This window comes from Stigmatopora argus, chromosome 17 (genome assembly GCF_051989625.1).
Source record: "Stigmatopora argus isolate UIUO_Sarg chromosome 17, RoL_Sarg_1.0, whole genome shotgun sequence".
Taxonomy (NCBI): Eukaryota; Metazoa; Chordata; class Actinopteri; order Syngnathiformes; family Syngnathidae; genus Stigmatopora; species Stigmatopora argus.
The window spans coordinates 5,354,923-5,380,776 of record NC_135403.1 but is presented as its reverse complement, the minus strand read 5'-3'; the positions used below and the strand labels follow the sequence as shown (position 1 = coordinate 5,380,776).

The 25,854-nt window shown below is 38.9% G+C and overlaps 1 protein-coding gene across 1 annotated transcript in view; it reads left to right on the top strand.

Moving 5' to 3' along the window:
* The window catches only part of ctnnd2a (catenin (cadherin-associated protein), delta 2a), a 227,923-nt gene that overhangs the window by 158,626 nt on the left and 43,443 nt on the right, over positions 1 to 25,854 (top strand). Inside the window, exons 15-18 of the mRNA XM_077624096.1 lie at positions 5,997 to 6,183; positions 15,512 to 15,629; positions 19,177 to 19,359; positions 25,204 to 25,377. Of these exons, the coding sequence (XP_077480222.1) occupies positions 5,997 to 6,183; positions 15,512 to 15,629; positions 19,177 to 19,359; positions 25,204 to 25,377 (662 nt within the window). The remainder of the gene's footprint in view (positions 1 to 5,996; positions 6,184 to 15,511; positions 15,630 to 19,176; positions 19,360 to 25,203; positions 25,378 to 25,854) is intronic.

Here is a 25,854-nt window from a genome sequence, read left to right as displayed (position 1 = left end):
AGGGGCAATTTAGTGTTCAACTGTTCTACCAAGCATGTTTTTGAGATATGGGAGGAAACCGGAGCACCCAAGAAAATCCATGCAAGCCCAGGGAGAACATGCAAACACAATTCAGACATAAACAATAGAAATTATTGACCACATTAGACAACCTTTTTAAGACAAGATAAATTTGAATGTGAAATAATCTTTAAATACTAGACCACTAAAACACGGGCAGAACTTAATCTTTTCAGTCATATTACAATATTTTTGGTGGATATTCTTCTCTTCATACTGTTTGTCTCTTTTATCATAAATATTTCAATCAAAATACCCACAAAAGGTAGACTTCGATTACATAAAATGAATGCCCAAAATGTATTTGACATTTAATTCATTTTATTTTATAAGATTTTGGCCAAACTACCAATTTTGCCAGTGTTAAGGAATTGTAACACCAGTAATTGTAATATTTGTGTTGATTTTGCAAAAACCTACTTTTCTTCAGAGGGTAGGAAAAGAAAATTCCAAAATGGATCAGCTCCATCCTCCATTTTGGATTTCTGGCATTCATTCATTCATTTTCTGAACCACTTTATCCTCACAAGGGTCATGTGGGGTGCTGGAACCTATCCCAGCTGACTTTCGGGCAATATGACCTGGATTTCTGGCATTTTATTTCAAAATGTTCCGTTAACTAGGCCAAAAGCTCAATGCTTTTTGAGGACACCAAGAAACCATCAAATTGGTTTGGAATGACTCTCATTCACCAATTCATCCACCAATGAGTGGCTGCTGCCATGCAAGGCAGTATCTAGCCTTGGGAGATCAATTTTGCGGTTCAGTGTCTTGCCAGTGACACTTTAATCACAGGCGAATGCTAGAGCTGGGATTTGAACCACTGAGCTTTTGGTCACGAGTCAATACACTCTACCAACAGTCACGCTCAAATCGGATTGTCTTGCACTCACAATTTGTAACATTATAACATAGTTTCACAATTACACAACCAAGGAATTCTATTAGTCCTTGTTCTTAACTGCAGAGGTCTTACAGGTTAGCAATCCCTGTTTTGTCTAACTTGACTTCGCCGCTTTTGAAACAAAGATATTTTCCTGTTTGCTGTATAACTTCTTGTCTTTGGCTTTGTTCATCAGCAGGTTTTAACTCTGCGGTTAACTAATTCACGTGCAGTCTCCTAGATGATGGCTGTTTAATAAAACATATCCACTTGAGTCCTAACAGGCGAAGCGCCTACCTTACAAGTCATAGTCTCATTTATTCATACATTCATGCAATCATCCCCACATTTCCCCCAAACCACCAAGCTCCTTGGAAACTGTCATGTGTCTGGAGGGACCCAGTTGGAGCCGAGAGAGAGGAGGATTAGAGGGGACAAGATAAAGGAGGACACACATACACGCACACACGGACACATTTCTTGGCTACCACACACAAAAAGCCCTTGTATGATGTCATTGTCTGTTGATCACCTGACTGCAATACCCCAAAGGGCCATGTGGGCTTAGTGAAGCATGGCAGATCCATGTTTCTTGAGCAGGCAGATGTGTGTGCAATAGTGTGTGTCAGACCTGAATTTGGCCAACGTGACGCAGTGCCAGACAGAATGTCCTTGTCCTAGAAAACACTATAGCCTCTTTTTGATTTTGTATCTGCACGGCTCTTACAAAGCCCGCAGCCATGGCTGCAATCTGATTGCAATCATGCTCTGACATTACTGACCTCTTGAGAAATCTAGGCTTGAGTGCCTCAAGCCTGTTTACCTACAGTCAGGTACATGCGTACATACATGTGGAAAAGCAAACAACTCTTATCTTTTTGCTCCGGAGGCCACCCACAATATATTAAAACTTAACTATAAACTGGAGACTTTTTGGTTTAGGCATTTTTATGCAAATCGTATGAACGATTTATGAAGTACAATCGTGTTTATGCCTCTAGCTTTTTAGGGGATAATGATTTATGTTACAATGGGCTCCTGGTTCCTTTGCACACTATTTTTTGATGATGTGACTTAGGACAAAAGTAGCTGGGTGAATTCTGAAATGTTTCGGGAAATATTTCTTTGCTAATATTCTGTTAAATGTCTCAGAAGTCTTTGGATGGGACTATACAGTGCGGATAGGCAATGACCAGAAGCATATTGCCAAAGGAACCAATTAGTTTTTGTTGCTGTTGTTTTTTTTACGGTGTTTTTTTGCCAAGCTAAATAATGCAATGTCTCTGTCAATCCCTTCAGTTACTAAAGATAAAAGATAAACAAAAGATGGGTGTGATGTAGTCTTGACAGAGTTAAAATACAGACTGAAGGCTAACTAAGTACAGAAGATTAGTAAATGAAAAAAGAGAAAATTGGGTGCATAATTCTTAATTTACTCTTGTTCCATTAAAAATGGAGGGTATGTTAATATATTAACTGCCATTCCTACCACATTTATTGAATTTGGGTGTAGAATAATAATACTATTTGGCTGAACTTTAAATTATAAGTCAACCAGTTTGAATTTTCAAGTTTTGATGGAAAACTATAAAAAAATATATATATATATCAATTAAAACCCAACACTTCAAGACAACTGGACTTTCATTAGATAATTTTAAGTCAACATTTTTGGTAAATTGGTCTTTCATTAAGTAGTCTTAACTCAACATTTTTGGTAAATTGGACTTTCATTAAGTAGTATTAACTCAACATTTTTGGTAAACTGGACCTATTTTGAACTCTAAATGTTAGCTTTACAATGTTAACCTATTATAACGAGTCAGAACTACTCAAAATAACAGTTCACTTTCAATGCAAAACAAAAAAAATAAGTTGTAGATTGAAGCTTGCTATTTGAAGTAAAGCACCCTATAATCAAGTAGTTTGGACTTAAGTGCTTAAAAAGTTAAACGGACAATCTGCAATTTAAGCACATTCCATTTTGTTTCACAATCATTGTTATGGTGTTTTCAGCTAAAACAGCATTTTATATATTTAATTGCAAACTCATTTAAAAAATTCCAAAGTTACATTAGATACATGATATTTTTTATTGTACTGTTAATTCTAAGCATAAACGAAGACAAAATTTTAAAAAATACTCTTAAGAAAATTAACAAATGCATTAACAATGCAGTTCAAGACTTACATTAGAGTATTGCATTAGACCATTCTGCTGTAATCTCATGTAAAAAAAAAAGTCCCAAATCTATGAAAACTCGGTCCCGCTGCATCTTTTTATTTCAGGAACATGGTGTGTTTTCTATTGTATAGGCAAGCAATTGTAACATGAGAGCCTTCGCTTGTGAGGAAAGAGAGAGGCTTGAAAGGGTTAGAAATAAAGGTTGATCTGCTCTAAGTGATAGCAATTGTTGGCATGGAAACACACATTGAGGTTCAAGCCATCGGTAGGCGCCGTATAACAGCAATGACCATCGCCTTATCATCCTCTGTCCTTGTTTTTTGGACACACAGGCGCACAAACAATTATCCCCATTTAAACTCCTGCCTATGTCAAATTTCTTTCTTACGCCCTTCCTTCTGTTTATGTGCTTTGATTTCTTTCAATTATATTCAATCACTACAAAGTGGTGCTACACAACAAAGCTAAGGAGACTGTAAATTTGATTCCATCAAAAGTTTTTTTACAATCAGAAATCTTGTTTAATTTCATGAAAAAAAACATAATTCTGGGCATTTTTACTATTTCACAAATACCAGCATTTATTTCCCTTCAAGAAACATTTATTTATAGCTCTGTCCAAACAAATCTATTTAATTTTTGGGGTATCTGTCTGCTCAAATAGACTGAGTATTAAACATAATCTTTTATTATTAATATACAAGCACAAGCATTTTGCATGTTTCCCCTCATATATATGTTATAGCTATGCTTAAGGATTTTCTTGCCTGCGTGCTTCTCTTTCAGTATTTGTTCTAAAAATGTCAGTTGCGTGCATGCATCAAATGAGTGTTCAGTGACACGAGATGGTTAAGACATGGTGACTTTTTTAAGGGTGATAAAAGGCTCGCACATGATCCTCTGCATTGAAAGAAGCCTAATAAGGTAGCTCGAGTATTTTATTTGGATGCCACCTGGATGCCCCCTGGTGAGAGGTTACGGGGAGGAGACCCTGGTGAACCTGGTATGTAATAATAATCGGACATAGGCTCTGTCATCATTATCAACAACAAAAGCCTAATTGTCATCACACCCAGAAATTGCGTATGACGAAATTGGTAGTGCTTCTCCATAAGGTGCGTTTTCTCGGCAAAAAACCTAAATAACTGATATTTCGGTGTTTCGGATGTTTCGGACTCGTAATTTGGCATTCTGCCGTTATGGATACATCGCATCACCCCCCCCGAGCGGATCACTTACCTCTCACTGTCTTTCACTTACCTTCAGTCAGCCAGTAGGAGGCAGATCACCACCCAAACATCATTTCATATTACCTCACCCCGAAATTATTACTCAGAAGGGATTGTGTGTTGTGTTACCGCAAGTTTAGAGTTCTGATGGATGTGGGGGAAAAATTGTCCTTAAGCCTATTTGTCCGTACTTTGTGGGACCTATAGCCTCTGCCAGAGGGCAGCAGCTGGAACAGATTGTGACCAGGGTGGTATGGGTCCCCGCTGATGTTCCTGGCTCTGCTGAGGTAACGAGGGCTGGCTAGGAACATCAGCGGGGACCCATACCACCCTGGTATTCTGGGGAACTCTAAATCCTGGCTAGCCTGGGAATGCCTCGGGATCCCTGTGGCGAAGTAGCTCGGGAAAGGGAATTCTGAGCTTCCGTGCGAAACGTACTGCCCCCTTCTGATAAAGCAGGAGATGAATGGTTGTAGGTGTTTCTCTTTTTCGTAAAATGACTAAATTCACCTTTGCAATATAAGAGTATGTGTCATCTTACGTCTCGATCAATTCCTTTCTAATCTTGTCATGTCTGCGTTTTGTTTTTGTTTGCACGTTATTTATTCCTTGATGAGTCATTTCTCCTAGTTATTTTCTTGGTGTTAGGTTTACTTTTTATCAGTCACTCCATTGTGTTTTAATCAGTTTGTCTCATCCACTTGTGTTCAGTCCGGGTATTACTAGTCTCGTTACAAAGTTTGTATTTATTTCCCTGCTCTTTCAGTACGTGTTGGTCTATTGTTGCTATCACTGATGACAGATCTGAGTAGCCTTTAGTACAATTTAGTCAATTTAACCCCATGGTTCTTGTACTTTCTTAGGACTTATTTTAGATTCAATTTTTAAATCCTGTCTTATTCAACACCGTTCCTTCACCCTCACATGACAAAATCATTACGCAGGTTGTCTGACTGTCCTCCCTACATTAGTTAATTGTCACCTACTTTGCTCGCTGTACAGCCAGTAGTTATATTGAAGAAGTAAATACCGGTCTGACTCATTTATATGCATCAGCAGCCTATAATCAAAGTTTTTGTTATCGCTTGTGTGTCTGTACGTTGCTCTATCATGGAGATAAACAGTTTGAATATATGCACGCACTTATTATGACAGCTAGTTTTTTTATGCATTACAAAAGTCAATCTTGAAAACTGCTTCTGTGATATAACGGGGAGAACGATCTGTCAAAAAGTGATCAAAATGTTTTTCCCTAAAATCCTAGCTGTAGAATCCTCCTCCCTTGTCCACAGTGCAGCCTCTATTTTGGCCAAGAATCCAGTGCTCTGTCCTCACTCGCAAGCAATTTCAGGCTGGTTTTGTTTGGCACATGAATGAGTGATAAACTCTTAAGTTTTAACCTTTCCAAATATAACTAAGTGGTTTGCCCTGCACACCTTTAGAGATTAATGTCACCATCTGCTTAGAATTTCATCAAAAACGGCTTGAAATGCCATGTTAGCAGATGTAAACTGGGGAACTAAATGGGAGAGTGCTTTTGGCCATAAGAACATTTGAAAGAAAAATGATTATTGATGGAATCAACACTTTTGTTGGATATTCATAATGTTCAGTCATTAATTTTATCTTTTATATGCAGGCGTGCTCTGGAACCTGTCATCATGTGACGCTCTAAAGATGCCAATCATCCAGGATGCGCTGGCTGTGCTAACTAACAGCGTCATCATTCCCCACTCCAACTGGGACTCCTCCCCCAATCACCATGACGACCGCAAGCTCCAGCTTCATACTTCCCAGGTGCTGCGCAATGCAACAGGTTGCCTCAGGTAAGGGAAACCCACCATCCATACTGTAAAACAGGGGCCAATAACCCTGGTCCTTGAGTGGACCCATCCAGTCTGTTTTTCATAATCCCATATCCCAACACAAATGAATCAAATAGTCACGATCGTTATCAGGCTTCTGGAGAGATTGTTGAGGAGTTGATTATTTGATTCAGGTGAGTTTGAGGAGGGAAACACCCTGATTTTAGTATGTTTAATATCTGGACAATACATTTTCCATTATGCAGTTTTAGAATTATAACCACATTTCCATTGCTTTCAGGTATGTAGTACGTATTACATCAGAAATTTATTTCACATGTATTCGTATAAATCATACAACTGTCAGTTGATTTAGTTTCATGTTTTATAGTATGTACTAAGCCACCCTATGGTGCAGTGGTTCCTCTGCCTAACTTTGGTGCGGGCAGTCTGGGTTCGATTCCCACTTAATGGAAGTGTGAGTGGTTGTCTGGCTCTCTCTGTGCCCTACGACTGACTGGCGACCAGTCTAGGGTGTAGTCTGTCTTTCGCCCAAAGACAGTTGAATTAGGCTCCAGCAAACCCCGCAAACCCTTTTGTGTAGTCAGCTGCTCTTGGAGCAAATGAGGCAGCATTGATTGCCTAGTGTTGGGTATATTAAACGGCAACTCAGCTTTTTTGGAAAGATTTGTATGGTGTTCATGGAGGCATAATTATAGATACTTAAGTTCATTAAAATTCCAAGTCAGACTTTATTCAGCAGTAAGTAGTTTTAACCTGAGCAGTAAGTCGTTTTAGTCTGCAACCCCGTCACGGCATAAAGAGTGCGTAGTGGATCGTACCTTCCCGTTTGTGTGCCATTTAATATACCCCTGCCGTTTAATGTGTTTTTACAATCATAATTCATTATTTATTTTTAATGGGTCTTGATGAATTTTAGTTTGTTTTAAGAGAGAATAAAATTAGGGAGGCAAAGAGCAACAGTAAATACAAAATATGATGCATTTTGCCCAGTAACCGCAAGCAGCTTGAGAGCCACGTGTTCGCCACCCCTCCATTTTGTAACCACATTAACAACTCTTCTACTTATGCAAGTTCTTGCCTTTTCAAGACTTTCTTTTTGATGCATCAGCCTGATAAAAGATGCCGCTTTCTTGTCAAAGCTTGACATCATGAAGAAACATCATCCAGAAAGTTGCTGAATCTCACTTTAAAGGTTACCTTTCTCAAACTTGATCAATTTGGGATTGGACTATTTGTCAAATGGTAAAAATAGTTTGTAAATTGGAATTCGGTAACAAACACCAACGGGAGGTTTTCCTTCACTTCTGTCTGATTAGCAATCAACATTTCAATCATCATTAAAAAAGTATTCATTAAATGAGCACATAACCACAGAAAGAAATCTAATGATTTGAGGCTAGATGTTAGACACTTATCGCACATGTCCACGTTTGTTTTCCTTTCATGAGTTCTTTTTTCCTTAATCAGTAACCAACAGCTTGAACATAATCCCCACATCGTGCACTCAGGAGTGCTCCTGTCAAGCTCATTCGACTGGGGCAGCCCGGACCAGTGAGCATTCCTCAAAATAATTTTCAGACTGTCACTGATAATTTCATGTTTTCGTTTGTACTTAGTGAGAAATGTTTGTATAAGCATTTGTGAAGTCAACCAGCCAAATATTCAAATTTACAGAAACAATATTCAACACCATTTCATATGATCTAGTGACTCACTCAAATCTAATGAGTTATGCTTTTCTTTTCTTTTTTTTCCATACATGGATTTGTTTATGTTATCTTTGTGTGTGCTACAGCCAATTATACTTTGAGGCCCATTGCTTATTTCCTCAATTCATTCACATATTCCCGCGTACACACGCACATACTCTCACACACACACACACACACACACACACACACACACACACACACACACACACAGCACACATAAAGACCGTCTAAATGTAGACCAGCGTGAGCCTGTGCCAAGAAATAGGGTGTTTCAAAGTTCTTGTAATTGTGTAGCCATCTGCATATGGGAGTGATCACCTGCAAGTTTTGGACCAATAAGCAGGCTTCTTCATCTTTTATTTTTTTAAATATCAGCACCTATTGAAGCTGTTTGTCCAATGACTCGTGCTTGGTACGAGGAAGTACCTCTGACAGACCGTGACCGGACGTTTCGTCGAAAGACGTTTGGTCGCCGGACGTTTGGTCAACCGGACGTTTGGTAGAACGGACGTTTGGTCGCCGGGTTCGCTCGCTGTCAAATTATGACAGAGTTTACTGTTGATATTTTGATATTAGATATTTAGATATTAAACTCAGTCTCTCTCTCTCTCATGATTATAATTTTGAGAGCTGGTTTCAAAAGTAACAACCCGGCGACCAAACGTCCGTTCTACCAAACGTCCGTTCGACCAAACGTCCGTTCGACCAAACGTCCGTTCGACCAAACGTCCGGTCGACCAAACGTCCGGTCGACCAAACGTCCGGGGACCAAACGTCTTTCGATGAAACGTCCGAGTACCCTGACAAACCAGGCAGAATTATGCCTGAGAGATCTGCAGAGTTAATTAGGAACGTCTGTATGTGATCCCCACTCTGTCGTTCAGAGTATCCTTGATATGGTAAAATAATATTAATAATGTATCTGGTCGAAAGTGATTGTAGTGAGTGAACCATTGTCATGTGAGACATTTTCAGAGCTGCCAACCTCTATCGACCCCATTTCAGGAGTAACCTTGTCCCATTTCTAGAGTTGTTCCGGAGTGGATGCGATGCGTGCTAAATCGATATAAAATGTTAAAAAAAAATGACGTGGGACAATTTCAATCAAACTGTTATTGCTATGTTTTTACATTAATTGAAATATTGTTTTTGCAAACTATTGAAAAAGTACAGCATAATGAAAATAAGTTTATCTTTGTGTTTTGCTACGTACGTAGTCATTATTTCCGTCATGTGTCACGATGCAAATGTTGGCCCTTTTGGAGATGGCGTCAACATGGAATATTTAGTCAAATGCGAAGCAATAAACTTCTGCGAGTGTCTGGATTTCTTATTAGAAGTTTTATCCAAATTGCCATCCACGCCTACTTTAGAACAACCCCGGAAATGATAGGATTTGTTTCAAAACAAAAGAATGATGGTTTAGTCAGACTTAATAATACTTGAATGAAAATGTTATAGCGATAAAGGCTACAGATGCAGTCGATTCCAAATCGATGGCCAAGCTGAAGTCGCACGACACAAATCATTTGTCAAGAGAAATTGGCAGCCCTGCATTTTATTTGAAGAAGTCGCTTCAGATAAACTAGATATTTTTTATTGAAAGGAAATATTTGTTTTTGTGCAACTGCTTTTATGAGGGTGGGTCCATTTATTCCAATTGTGTGCCGAGATCAGTGGTCTGTCTACATTGCACCTTTTTTTGAGCTACCAAAATTTTAAACACATGGCGTGGGCTGGGCTGGCATGAAAATATATTTGTGGCACTGAAATGCACAAGCACCAGCTATGAAAATAGGGCCCTTGTTGTTCATTGAATGTTTTTCAATTCTCAATAGCTTCCATTGAATGTCGTTTACCTCTCTGCAGGGTGGTACTTGACTGCCAATATTCAGAGAGAGGGAGAGAGAGAGACAGGGGAAAAATACTGTTGTTTCCACCCTGAACACACTTTTCTTTCTGGGACTAATTTTGGGCTTATCAGCATCAACAAAACAAATGTAAACAGACAGTTTTTAATGTTTCCTGTTTGCTAAACCTACACACTCACTCAAAGCAGCATAATAATGGTTATATTAATCAAGGCAGAGCATCGTCACAAGGAACTTGCTTTACGTAGATTGTGTGTGTCAGACAGGCAACTACCAACCCCACCTCCATGCCACACATACACACAATTGGACTAGTGCATCGAGCCACCTAAGACCAGCTGCTCTCATGTTACTAGGTGATCATTCGTTCGTTGAACAAGATTAGAAAGAAAGCCATTTGCCAACAATTCATGGGTTTCATGTACACGTTGGATTGCATTGCATGTGTAAATACCGGTGTAAATGTAATTATAAAGAAACTCTTACGTTAAAGAAAATCTAGATACTGTATTTTCCTCCAAGGAAGGTAAGAGTGATTGTTGGGGTATAGTGGACTGAAGGAAAGTTACAATTCTGCAGCCTTGATTGATTGGAGTGCAACTCTTGAGATAGAAGATTCAAGTGTTTCATTCTCTTCCATTGCTACCGATGTATCAATAGAAGTAGCCATTGCATCTTTACAAACACTTGAAAATTGACTCATTCTTAAGAGCTCCTTGAATTCAAGCTATAAATTTCAACACTCAGTACATAATGGAATTCCACTTAATTGTATGTTCCTATCAAGACAAAGGACTTTATCTTGTTTTTTAAAAAGTTTCACTTGTAGTTCAAAAGGCTTATTCAGTTCAGTTGTAATTAGGTGTGGAGTCTCTTAGTTACACTTAGGTCTGATGGATGTGGTGTTTTCTGGTGTGCTTCATGTAATGCTTCGCTTGCATACCAGTCGCCGTTTAGTCAGCTCTAACGTTCATAAATCCATATATCAGCTAGACATCATTGCTAGTAGTATTAGTGGTGGTAGCGGTGGCGGTAGTAGTAGTGGTGGAGGTGGCGGTAGTAGTAGTAGTGATAGTGGTGATGGTAGTAGTAGTAGTAGTGGTAGTGGTGATGGTAGTAGTAGTAGTGGTAGTGGTGATGGTAGTAGTAGTGGTAGTGGTGATGGTGGTAGTAGTAGTAGTAGTAGTGGTAGTGGTAGTGGTGATAGTAGTAGTAGTGGTATTGGTGATGGTAGTAGTGGTAGTGGTGATGGTAGTAGTCGTTGTCCCTGTTGAACTGTGTGGAAAATATTCTAAAGTCGTTTTATTGTTCAACGAAAGTTTCAATATGTTTTTGAGAAAATAGACTGGTAGATTTTTACCAACAGATCCACCAAAATAATTAATTCTATATACCAATTTTCACAATATGCAGCGCGCCTAACTCCAAATTCCACTATCCATGTTTCATAAAATTCAATGTGTACAAAGATAGATGTTACAATTTTTTTTTAATTGTTTAAAGATCTATTCCTTAACAAAATGAACATTCTTACACACTAAGTTGCATCTTCCTCTTTCATATGCAGCCAAGGTCAGTATAGCGGGACGATCCGGATTAGGGCCGAAATGGGTAAAACGAGATCGGTTTTACAAAAACGTACTTTAAAAAAATCCTGTACCAAAGTTGTCACTTTTAAATGATCAAAAACGTAAAAAATACGGGGAAAACATATAAGTTCACAGGTATGCAAACACATTGATCAACCGTTGTTGACCACGCTTCAGATACACTTGGATTGACATAGTGACAAAGTGTATGATACATAGTCAAAGAAATGGCACCCACTTTATCAGTCTGACATAGTCAAAATAATGACTAAATTGTGAATGGGACACTTAATCAAATTCTGTCATTCCTATCACTGACCAATTATTTAATGATGCAAGCTAATGAGTTCGGCTGAATAAATGAGGGGTGACATTAGATAGAACTCAGTGCAAGTCTAAAATGCAATAGTTACAGATTGGAAATTACTTTTACCCAGGTATTCTATCACAAATATACACAGGTACATTATAGACATGGTACTCTCCCTCATTTCCTATCTCACTGATGCATTAAGCATAAAATCTGCCATCTGAATTCTGTGCAGAATAAAACCATGACATGCTCGTTTGGCTTTCACGCTGCCACACAAATGGAACATCTCTTGAACGAGTGGTTATGGTGACATCTCACCATCTTTGTGCCTCTTCATCCTCGAGCATGGTACAAGGTGTCATCATATTCATTTTCAAAGCTCAAGATGATTTTCCAGAGGGGGTTGTATTCCTATTTTTGTTTGTTGTCAGATTTTACAAATGGCATTTAATCAAAATAATAAAGACACATTGCATTCTGTTGACATTGTATATAGCAAAATATTACACACTTCCACAATCATTAGTTATTCAATCAACTAATGATTGGATGTGTGCGTTACAGTAATACCTATACTTCTACTTTAACTCATTCTGAAGTGAATAGGCAAGGTGAACTCAAATGCAAGAAAGTCGGAATAAAAAGGATTACAGCGGAAAACTCAGTTTTTAAAATAAATAAAAATAGTGAAAAATAAAGAAGGCCCAAGTTAAAAAATTATAAAAATAAAGATTCATACTAACAAAAAACACGCACATATTGTTGTTTTTGACACATCTTTGACATTTTGGCTTTAACACACCTGTAACCACAAGTGTGTTGTTACTTAGAGTATGTCCACTCTGTCACCCTGATTTTGTCACCGCTGTAGCAGAAAATCTTGTATCACAAAAGATTGGATTCTTGAAATGGAACTGAGGTATTTGTTGCTTTCGCTTGACGTCACCTGTGATTTTTATGAAGACCACAACTCAAGGAATTTTGATGGCTACATTGCCTCCTTGGCAAACCTGTCAGCAGATATTGAAGAGAGTGAGCTTGCAACGTGAAAATCACCACCTGAGATAGACCAGTTGTTATTATTTAAATAAATCTATGTATACAGCTGATTTTTTGGGGGTCTTTTACATCAATATTTAGCTTACATCATGTACACTGTTTCCATTTTGAAGGTATAAAGGTGTGTTTTTTATATTCATTTTTAACATATCCTAACTCAGAGGATCTTTTCATGTGTATTGAGATCTGTTTCCAAATGGCTCACAGAACAGCATTGATCTGTACCCACTTTAGTTCAGGACTACACGGGTTACTGTCCCAAGAAAATGTTCCTATTATCTCTCTAAACGATTAAAAGCAAAGCAAGCATCTTCATTAATTATTTTTTAAAAAGTATTCTAAGTCTTTGCTGTTTGCCAGTGAATGCATAAAATTGTCACTTAGGAGCCAGTTGTGTAATAGAAGCTTGTTTGCCTATTAACATTCAGGGCTAGTGAAAACAACTTGGCCTTCTCTTTGAAAGCCAGAAGCATCAGACGTTAAGTTTTAATCGAGTTACTGAGTCTTTCCCTCACCTCATTGTCATCACAATAATAAAATGATTGCCCTCATTTCCTAGCATAGTCAAAGAGCCGTGATTTCTTTATAATTCCAAGATGATGAATGGACGCCACTACATGCCATAAATACAAGTCCATTGTCTGTCATCTATTAACACAACGTAAAGACAAACACTTGGACCAACTGACTAATTAGTTTGATAATTCTTTTGATGGTTTGCGTTTTGTGCAATCTTGTCATGGGAGAACTTACCAAGTATAATTAAGTGAGTGTGAAGTGGTTCTTTGCCAGATTTCGAGGCAGGCAATGTGGTTTTGAGTCCTACTCGGTGGCAATGCTATTGTGAGTGTGAATGATTGTCCTCTCTATGTGCCCTACAACCAATCGGTGACCAATAGAGGCTGTAGTCCACCTTCCGCCCGAAGTAAGCTGAGATGGGCTTCAGCCCCCCTGCAAGGATAAGGGGTGTTGAGAATGAATGTATTTAAACAGAGAACATATCCAACACCAAAATGATAGAAAAAAAGAGGAAAAGGCATAATTAGAATTAAAAAGTAAACATATGTTAATGTCCCAATAATCATTGACCTAGCTGTATTTGGGACCCAACACATCACACATTAAGGCATGTTAGTCATCCAGTGTCAGGAGTTGCCCTGCCACCTCATGGAGACCGACTGCCGTGTCTTCATGCATAGAGAAGGAAGGGCAAGAAGGGACGGCCCGCGAGTGGTTAGCGCGTCGGCCTCACAGCTCTGAGGTCTTGGGTTCAAATCCAGGTGGAGTGGAGTTTGCATGTTCTCTCCGGGCCTGCGTGGGTTTCCTCCGGGTACTCCGGTTTCCTCCCACATTCCAAAAACATGCAGGGTAGGCTGAGTGGATACTCTAAATAGCCCCTAGGTATTGGTGTGAGTATGGATGGTTGTCCGTCACCTTGTGCCCTGCGATCGGCTGGCCACCGATTCAAGGTGTCCCCCGCCTATGGCCCGCAAACTGCTGGGATTGGCTCCAGCAACCCCCGGGACCCTAATGAGGATAAAGCGGTTCAGAAATGAGATGTCCAGTAAGCCCAAGCCCAGCCACACTGAGGCTCCACCGTCAGTCCCTAGGGGTGCAAGAGGCATCAGCCTGTGACTGGCAAGCCATAATTTACGCCATCTGAAGTGTGGGAGTGCCAGAGCATAGAGATAAATATGGATCCCAAAGTGACCAACTATGGGGCACACACCATGTCCTAAAATGAAGGTTTATGAATTCATATCAGCATATAAAAAAGAAGGCTCAAGCAAAATGAACTATCTCTGCAACAATATATACCAATCAAGTACCTTACTAAAAGAAAGACTGAGTATCAGTAGGAGTCAGTTGGTTGTTAAAAGTCATTAAGCTAAGTTTTGAGGAATTACACGGATGCGTCACCACTTTGTCTGCAGCATTATTCAATCTTTATGGCAAATACAACAATATTCAATACCCTAATTTATTTTCTATTACGAGTGTCCTTGTCGGGTCATGGGTGATCCAAAGCCGATCCCAACTGACAGGGGTGAAAAGGAGTAGGAAAGGCTGAGTTAGTTGTATTCAAATTGAACATGAAAACAACCAACCATTAAAACTCATGCCCAGTTATTTCGGATTTTTTAGATATGGTGTGAAGCAGGATTACCCACAAAATAGGCACACCATCACAGGGAAAGAATACAACTCCACACCACACCTGTGCTAACAGATGAATACAAAAACCTCAGAACAGTAATATAGATGTGGATCCAGGTAGCTTCCTCGGTAATAATAATCTTCATAATAGTTTTGTCAGTTAAAACCAAAATATTTTTCCTAAGCAGATTTTTGGATACAGCTTTATTTGATTTTACAGGAGTGGCTATTGAAAAGACTCCAACAAAACAGGTTGAAAATATATGCTGTGGTAGGCTCTAATTGTTTGAAATAAATATCTATTATTATACTGATTTCATAAAAAGTATTGACTTCAGGTATGTGTCTGCTGCTGGCATTATCCATACTTTATACTACGTACAGCTTCATAGTAGCGCCATACACAGCTTAAGATGTTTATATAGAATTTTACTCTCAATCTCCCTTCTTGTTATTATAGCTTGGGGAAAGCTGCAATCTTTCATTCTGATCAATTTGTCTCACTGACTGTCATCATATACTTTACTACCAGCGTTTTATCCCACCTTCTCAAACTGTCCCTTTAGTGGCATTTTGGGTTTGCATTGGGCATTGACAATTTTTTTTGGGCCATGTTTCTTGCAGGAATGTCAGCTCTGCGGGGGAGGAGGCGAGACGAAGGATGCGAGAGTGTGACGGCCTAACGGATGCTTTACTTTACGTCATCCAGACCTCTCTAGGCAGCAATGAGATTGACAGCAAGGTAAATGTGTTCTTTATTTATTCATTTTTTGAAAAGGCTATTATTTTTGTCATGTAAACTATTTTCATCCAATTAAATTGCCCGGGTGACACGACTTTCCTGGTTAAACTCATTTGGAGCTAAACTATTGACCAAAGTTTTTAAAAAAATGTAACTGCAGTGTTTGGGTATTTTCTTTTAGCCATTTGTCTATAAACAATATTTTGGTCATGGAGGTCAAACATTACAAATATAATGCAGAGGAAAGCTGCAGTCACTTTAAAATCACAAACATCTTCATGAATGATGTCATTGGTCCGCTGTTTGCTCACATCCTCAACAAAATGTAACAATGTAAATTACAATAATTGAAAATGCTACCTAAAATGCACGCGTTGCTGTCATCACAGCATTTTAGCATTCTAAAAATCATGTGAACACAGTTTGAGTTCATTGAATGAATTAATCAATATGTGAAGGCTGTCACATGTGCTCGTGCATCAAGTGGATGTATTGGAAGAAAGAAAATCAAACCAGTGAGGATATACAAAAATCAATGGACTTTTTTCAGTGGATATAAGGCATTTATTTTTTATATCATGTCGACGACACCACTCATGTCACCTAATTTCTAGTGTAATATGTACAGAAAAGTGTAAGTTGAATTTCTCTTAATATTCATAACAGGGCAGCCCAGTCGGCGAGTGTTTAGCGCATCTGCCTCAAAGTTCTCGGGTTGATGGTTTGATCCCAGGTCGGTCATAACTGTGTGGAGTTTGCATGTTCTTTGCTTGTGTGGGTTTCCTACGGGTACGCCAGTTTCCTCCCACATTCCAAAAACTTGCAGGGTAGGCCAATTGGACACTATAAATTGCCCCTACGTATGAATGTGAGTCTCAATGTTTGTCCGTCTCCTTGTGCCCTGCAATTGGCTGGCCACCAATTCAGGGTATCCACTGCCTCTGGCCTGAAATCAGCTGGGATAGGCTCCAGCACCCCCCGCAACCGTTGTGAGGATAAGCAGTTCGGTAAATTTACTATATTATTCATTCAGGTATCATAAACTTCAGTAGAATTATTTTGTTGTGTTGTTAAGATTGAATTTCAAAGTAACTCAGGATTGTGATAGTAACAGCAACAGTAATTTTCGTGACCGGACGTTTGGTCGCCGGACGTTTGGTCGCCCAGGTGAATATAATTTTGAGAGCTGGTTTCAACATTAGATATTTAGATATTAAACTCCCTCTCTCTCATGAATATAATTTTGAGAGCTGGTTTCAACAGTAAACTCTCTGTCATGCGACCAAACGTCCGGGCGACCAAACGTCCGGGCGACCAAACGTCCGGGCGAACAAACGTCCGGCCGACCAAACGTCCGGGTACCGTAATTTTAGTGATTGATAAATGCATTCAACGTTAGTAATTTTAAACTCTTAACAGCCGTGATGAGTTAATTTTTTGACGATTTCCCTGTCTATGATGTTCCCGTTATACCAAGCCTGCAGCGTACGTGAGCTTGTGTCAAAGTATATGTGTTGGCCAGTCGATATCACATAAACAATGTTGTGGCTGGCTGGCTTTTCAAGGTCTCCATGTCTGCCAGGCTTTCTAAATGGCCTTCCTTAATCACTGTTTATCCGCCCGCTCCTCTCCACCATCTGACTGCAGCCACCAGAGGAGCGTAGCAGTTGCCTCGCTAACAAAGACTGATTGGCAGGTGAACTTGCAGGCAGTTATTAGCAAAATAGCCTTAAGTGATACCTGCTGCCTCTCTTGCTTTCCCGCTTAGAACTGCCGACTAGTTGTTTTACATCTTCGAAAAGGCTCTTAAACGCCTAGAATAATTGGTTTCACTTAACGAGCATTTCATTCATTTTTCGCATCAGGCGGGCAACACCCTGAATTGGTGACCAGCCAATCACAGGGAACAAGGAAACGGGTAAGCAATCAAACTCTAGGGTTAGACCCGGGCTATCACATTTTTTGTCTTTCAAATTTCGAACATCAAATTTATGTGAATAAATAAATAAATTACTGTACCCGTTATTCAAATATAAAAATAACTATGTTAAAAAAACTTCCTCCCTTACACTATGAAAAGTAATGAGTAATACAACCTGCAGAAATTTTGGCACGCATATTTATTTTTATAAATTTGCTTTCAAACTAAAGGTTGGTGTGGAATATGAAACAAATAAAATAATCAACTGAAGAATCACTATTTGCAAGGAGAATATTTTCAACCTCACAAAAATAAATGATGTAAATTTACCTCACATTTGGCCATTTAAAAAAAATAATAAATGTTGGATAAACGTAACTCTTAAATCAAGTTAAAGAAACAAATAAAATAATCAACTGAAGAATCACTATTTGCAAGCAGAATATTTTCAACCTCACAAAAAGAAATGATGTAAATTTACCTCACATTTGGCCATTTAAAAAAATAATAATGTTAGTTAAACTTAACTCTTTTAAATTAAGTTAAAGGTAACATGCATATTTTATACAGGTTGTAGATTTTATGTGACTGCAACTCAGCCTAGTGCAACGTTGTTTTGTTTGTCGCATCTCCCGAGTGTGTTCAATTGTGCTCCCTGGTTGTTCTTGTGTAAAGTGGTGGTCTCTTGGCGAAAAGAGTGATGATTTGTCTTAGTTAGTTTCCACTCCGTTTAATCCATGACACCCTGCTTTCTGAGTTGTGCTAAACAGAGCAGCACTCACTAAAGCATACGTTTACACAATGTATGATCTTATACTCACCTGTTTTTCATTGTAAATTCTATTTGTTCGTAGCTCTACATCAAGGGTGTCAGACTCGGGTTGGTTCGCGGGCCGCTTTAACGTCAACTTGATTTCACGTGGGCTGGACCATTTTAGATATAATATTTAGATTTGTTTTAATAAATGAATTAAAAGAACTGGATTAAAAGCTCTGAATATTCCGTTTTTTTTATAGATCTAAAACAGTGTTTATTTTAGCTTTTTTATATATTTTTTGATTTTACAAAATGATTTTTGAACTAAAAACAGAAAAAAATGATTAAAAAATTACAATCATTGATTTAAAAGGGGGAAAATCAGGAAATTTAATATACATCTATGCTCTTCATTTTAATTTGATCCTAAAACAGAAAGTCAGCACTCATGATTTACTTTCCCGGGCCACACAAAATGATACGGCGGACCAGATTTGGCCCCCGGGCCGCCACTTTGACAATGTGCTCTACGTGATGAGCTATTTCCAGGCATTCATTATGAAAGTTTTGTTGTGAATATTGCACCAAAATAACCAGTCTGTAATTTTCCAAAATTCCTTCTCATTTCAAAACCAAATTTTTTACAACGCATATTTATATCACCATTGGATTATCTATTCTCTGTCCTCTCATGCTGTCCATCAAGTGTCCCTTGGAGTGGAATTTGGATAAAAGTATTGGTAGTAGGCAACAAAGCACTCTTATCACACTTTAAGTGAACTGTGCTATGAAGTGTGACGTTTCATTTAAGTGTATCAAGTGCACATTTTCTAAATCTGTCCTCTCATCTTTCTCATTTCCCAACTCAGACTGTGGAAAACTGTGTTTGCATACTGAGGAACCTGTCCTACCGCTTGGCAGCTGAGACGTCCCACGGTCAACAGACCGGGTTGGAGGAGCTGGATGGCCTTCTCTGTGACTCCAATGGTCGTGATGGAGAGAGCTCTGGCTGTTGGGGAAAGAAGAAGAAGAAAAAGAAGGCTGGTGACCAGGTAAAATTGCAATCAAGGAAATTATATTCACTCATTTTTATATGCTGCTTAGTGTCACGAGTGTACTGGAGCCAATTCCAACTAACTATGGGCAGTAGAAGTGGTTGCTAGCCAATCACAGGGCAAATCAAGGAAGAAAAAAAATAATTCATGCACACACTCCTACCTACAGAGAAAATATAATGTTTAACCATCTTACCAGGCATCCTAGGAGGACCTAATCTAGACTAATTTCTTATCTTGTACTTATTAATGTTGATTATACTTGTCTATGTTGACTACATATTTATTTAATACTTTATTGATTATTTATTTGTGCACTTCATGGTGAAGCTTTAAATCTCATTATACTTGTATATTGACAATAAAGGCATTCAATTCAATTTTTGGAACGTGGGAGGAAACCGGAGTACCCAGGGAAAACCCGTGCAGCCGTCTTTTTGACACTTCACTATGCATTTATGGCTCTCGGAAAATATTTTGAAAAAATGTGAAAAACAAAAGCAATTGTTAGGTTGTGGGCCAGGGACAAAGGGCTCAGATTCATAATGAAAGTGTTGATTAATTCAGCGACCCGGTCGAACAAGTGCTTAGCGCATCGGCCTCATAGCTCTGGGGTCCTGGGTTCAAGTCCAGGTCAGTCGACCTGTGTAGAGTTTGCATGTTCGCCTGCGTGGGTTTCCTCCCACATTCCAAAAACATGCATGGTAGGCTGATTGGACACTAGATATGTGAGCGTGAATGGTTGTTTGTCTCCTTGTGCCCTGCGATCGGCTGGCCACCGATTCAGGGTGTCCCCCGCCACTGGCCCGGAGTCAGCTGGGGATAGGCTCCAGCACCCCCCGTGACTCTAATGAGGATGAAATGGTTCATAAAATGAGATGAGACAGATTAATTCAATTTAAATGCAATAAATCTATTTGATTTCACATATTTAATACAAATGCGGTAACACTGATTGTCTTTTTAGAAATCCAGTGCAGTAGGAGCTTATTCGGGTTAATTTGTGTTGATGGTGCAGCACAGCACTTCAAGTTGTTTTCAAATATTCACCATCATTTTTCGCCAATTGCGACTGACATGGGTCCAAAATGTAGCAGCCCAGTTTTCTAGTTCAAGCAAGAACATGGTGTCAGAAGTCGAAGAAGAGAATTTAGTGCTGAAAACTGAGAATTAATAGAAACCCTAGATCACAAAGTACTCTGTAAACTTAAATGTGCTGCACTCCTTAATAATAATAACTTTTTTTCATTTTCTTCTGGCACTTTATATTAGTGAGACTTTTTGAGACCGAGAATTTGTCTGAAGTTTAATCCTATGTTCACCTTCCTCCTTTTCTTTTCAAGATAATAAGATAATGTTTGCTGAACCCCGCTTGGATAAAAAGACAGAACCAAATTTACCTGTTCCGAAGTGGCAAATGTGTGACCTTAAGGTCTTTAAAGCAATTCCCTATTGATCTGTCACTTCCCAAGTTGTGTAATGTATGAGCGCTGGATCGACATTGCAGTGCCAAGGTGGCAAAATCACACCATTTCTCTTACAAATGAGCAAGTTATTTTGTCTCCTACATCTATACACTTGTACAAGAAGTAAAGGAAATGACACTGAATGATTCCAACCAATTGATTTTCTTTCACTTACTGTCCACAACATTTGCTACGCTTGCACAGTCTTAGATTCAATCGCAGACACGCTACAGCAAAGTCTGATTTTACATTCACTAGAAAATAATGGATGGTGGAGAGAAGAAATGAGGCAATAGTAAGAAACAGACAGCCAGTCACAGACGATGGTAGGCGGTGACACCTAGATGTTAACGTAGTCCCTTAATCATTTATTAGAGTCTGACAGCAAGGCATAGGAGCACTCTGGGATCCTGAAAGAAATCTAAATACTTCTAATAAACTGCTGCAACAAAGTAAAGTTATCTTCCACGACCCCTGTCAAAAAAGAAAAATACCAATTTTTAAGATTGGTGCCCAAAATTGGTACTGGATCACTACTGTAACAGAATGTGTCGTATACAACCCAAGTTGATCTCATTTTCTGAACCGCTTTATCCTCACTAGAGTCGCGGGGGGTGCTGGAGCCTATCCCAGCTGACTTCAGGCCAGAGGCGGGAGACACCCTGAATTGGTGGCCAGCCAATCACAGGGCACAATAAGACAAACAACCATGCACACTCACACCCATACCTAGGGGGAATTCAGTGTCCAATCAGCCTCCCATGCATGTTTTTGGAATGTGGGAGGAAACCGGAGTACACGGAGGAAACCCACGCACAAACATGCAAACACCACAGAGGTGGAGCGACCTGGATTTTAAGAACATGAGATGAGTTTATAAATACCAAAGATTAAATGAGTACATGTCTTCGAACATAAGGGTTTAAAATTGCGCTAGGGTTATGTTGGTGCACAAATATGTAATCATTTTTTAACATGGGTGGTTAATACTAAAGAGTAAAAAATACATTTAAAAAAGCTGAGTTATGAATGCAGCTTAGTTTCTCATAACATGAAGGGAGGGGGATGACGGTGTTTTTCTCAACAACATAAGAGTACACTGACAAAATAATCTTTCATTTTGTAATGCATTGATAGCACCCAAAAAGACAACCCCTATCAATTTTAAATACAGGAAAACCTATGCACACTTGCAAAGAAGCTATCGCTATGCCAGTAAATTGACCCCATCCAAATCAATGTACACAGGAATTACTTTTCATTCATTCATTTTCTGAACCGGTTATCCTCACAAGGGTTGTGGGGGGTGCTGGAGCCTATCCCAGCTGACTCCGGGCCAGAGGCGGGCGACACCCTGAATCAGTCGTCAGCTGATTGTAGGGCACAAGGAGACGTAGGGGCACTTTAGAGTGTCCAATCAGCCTACCATGCATGTTTTTTGGACTGTGGGAAGAAACCGGACTATCCGGAGAAAACCCACGCATGCAAACACCACGGAGGTGGAGCGACCTGGGTTTTAACTCAGAACTGTAAGGCCGACATGCTAACCACTCAGCCGCCGGGCCGCCCAGAATGGCAACTTCATATTTCAAATTTCAGTTTACCATATTAACAAAATGATACATTACAAAGAGTAGAGTTCTTAACACCACATTTGTCATGGTGTCTTTCCCTATCAAGAGAGCGGAATTTACAGTACTTTACTCAATAACACTGGCAAATATTTAATTGTTTAATGCATCTATTGCATCCACTAAGGCAATTTTAATCCTGCTATTTTAATTTCAATTACTGACCGCCAATGAACCCAAACACTACACAACTTTAGCACAACATGTTAAATTTGTTCAAGTACCTATTGATCATTTATCCTACAGGAAAGTAATATAAGAAAATTCAAAAGTGCATCACCCTTTGAGAAGTCGTGCAACTTTGGTGTCTCATCTATTTTTTACTCCCTATCATTTGTCTCCATTGTCTGAAGGCATTTTCAATGCATATTCTTTGTTTTGTTTCTGAATTTGTCATGACTCATTTAACATTCAGAACAACATTAGCATTATTTTTGTCTGTGAATGTGGTAGCAACCTTATTTTGCATAGCCTACAGAAATGTAGCGTTCTTGACAAAGGCAAAAACTGATCACGTATTTGCCTTATGGTGGAGGGCAGTACTTTAAATATAGACAGAATCAAAACAAGTCGCTATTTGTCTTTAAAATGGGAACGATTCGTCTTAACCATTGAAAACCGTGTTTGAACTGTTTCCCAAAAAGTTTCTTTGTCTATTCAAATATTGAGTACATTTAATCAATAATTGAAGTACAAATCTTACATAATACTGCTGTAAGGGGAAACAAAACACAATAAAATTTCAAGTCTTTATTAATGAATCAATAATCATTTGAACCAGACCCCTTATTGCTCACTAAGGTGCTAATAAGTATTAGTCTTACTAAGTTGATGGACCATCTAAAAATGCTTACAATTGCAGAGATTTTTTTTCACACTCCAAAAGTCAGTCTAAAAATGGAATTTGGATAACTTTGTAATAAAAGAAGGTTATAATTGTTTGATTTATATTGATGGCTGAGTTCTGTTTTAATTTTTTTATACATTTCCCCTTCTAATTTTGTTAAGCAAAATTAGTTAATGGGTAGATTTGCTAGATTTTTAGACGTTGTCTTCATGTATTTATTTTTTTAATACAATGGGTTATTTGTAAGATTTAGGATTAAGTTGTTTGTAACATTTAAGATTCAAAATGAATAAAATAATAAAACTCAAAATAGTTAACATTTAAAATGAATATTCAGTCAAATGAAATTCGTCATTCTGATGTGTAAATGTGGCTCCTGAGAAAAAAAAGAGAAAAGGGAGCTTTTAATTTCACTGCATTTTAGTCATTCATTTGATAAATATCGGTTATTTAGCTCTTTTCCCCCTTAATTGTACTTATTTCAGTTAACATAAGCTTTTTTTAAATCATAATCTTCATCATTCTGTTTGTTTTTGGCAATAATAATAAGGAAGGAACTTGAGAAGCTTGACCTGTAGTCATTTTCTCACCTTTGGGGTGAACCACAGCAAATATTTTGATTACTTTTTTCCTCTGGAACTTCACTATAATGCTGAAAAATATTTTTTTGCATTCCATAGGAGGTCTGCCGGGAACAAATATAGGGAATGGGTTGTTCTCTTCAGTCTTCAAACTATCAAGTGCTTGATTTTGTCATCAGAGAATTTATGTAAACCGAGCATACACACACACGCATCCACGCACTCAAGTGCAAACTTGCCTCGTTTACTATGAAGTGGGTAGGGGGGAGCAGTTGAGCGGAACGCGAAGGTCGATGGGGAGAAAAAATGCAAAGAGGAAGGAGAAGGATGGAAATAGAATCAGAAAACAGGGAAAGATACTTTACTGAAATAATCTGCGGTGTATTATCGGGAGAGTTAGAATCCTACTAGGAAAAAAAGGAGAACAATTTTAATGATAAGCAGTAGAGGACCAGCAAATGGAAGTTTGAAAAGGGAGGTGGGGGGAGTTTATTGGGAGTATTAGAAGATATGTGCCTGAACAAAGGGAGAGAGTTGTGGATGAGTGGTGTCGGTTAAACCGATTTAGGTTTATTTCTTCATTAGTGAAATGCAGTTGTTCAATAAAAACTGCTATTTTATTGAATCATTTTTCTTTGGTTACCCTTTTGATTTTATCAGTCTTGTTTAGAAAAAAACTTGATCTTGAATTTGTTCTGCAAAAGAGATATTGGATTTAATCGTATACAAAATGGAATTGACGGCCCGGCAGCCGAGTGGTTAGCATGCCGAGGGTTGAGGTTCGAAAGGGTTGCCGGAGCCTAAACCAGGTTACTTTGTGCGAAAGGCAGACTACACCCTAGACTGGTCGCCAATCAGCCGTATGGCAAACAGAGAGACAAAGGAGTACACGCACTCAAAATCATACCGCCACCAGTGGGAATCCAGCCCACCCCGTGAGGATAAGTGGTTCAGAAAATGAATGAATAAAATGGAAAGAAAGAAAGGTTGCATCAACCTCCCACAGGCTCCCATCAACCACCACAAGAGGTCTTTTTGGAATTTGGAGTGTTTTAAAATGAAAATAGTTGGTAGTATATAATTTGGAGTACAAAGAAAACCAATAACAGGGGGGCAGTGGGAAAAAACTCCAGTTTTCCTCCTGTTTGGTTGCTTAGCAAACAGCCCCAAATATGGTCAATCCTGCACTTTTATGATGGCATCTTTGTGCTGTACTGAACCTTACATTGTGGGGGAAAAAGTGTATTTCTAAGTGCTTTAAATGGTCCTGTGTTCTCATATGATAACCCTACTCTGATCTTTCTTTCCCCTTGAAGTGGGATGGCATTGGTCCCTTTCCAGACACAGTGGATCCACCCAAAGGGGTTCAGATGCTTTGGCACCCAACCATTGTCAAGCCCTACCTCACACTTCTGTCTGAATGCTCCAATCCTGATACACTAGAGGGAGCAGCTGGAGCCCTGCAGAACCTGGCTGCTGGCAGCTGGAAGGTAATAATGAATAGGAATTATTGACCGAACAATCCATTGACTTTTACCCTTGACACATCAAAGCAATGCTCGTTTGTATAATCATATTAGGGGAAATCTTAGAAATCCACTTTCATCAAGTTCATAGATTCAAGACACCAATTTAGGGGCAGTCAAAGGAGCTGGTTCAACTTTGAAATGCAGCCTGTGATTTATCTTATTCTATAGCAGCAATGGAATTCCTTTAATGTGAGACCTCCAAGTTTGAGCCTACTCAGGAGTCCATACAGGGTTCAAGAGCAGCTCGCTGATGGTAGGGACTTGTTGGTAATAATAAATCAGGCATGCAGTCCAAAGGATTGATATCAGTACAGGCAGTTTTCTTAGAAACCCAAGGCAAAATGAGAGCTGTCATATGCACTTTGTGCAACAAGACTGAATGTGATAAACCTTAGGACAAGACAAGAACACGAACATAATGTTTGCTTGCAAATTGAC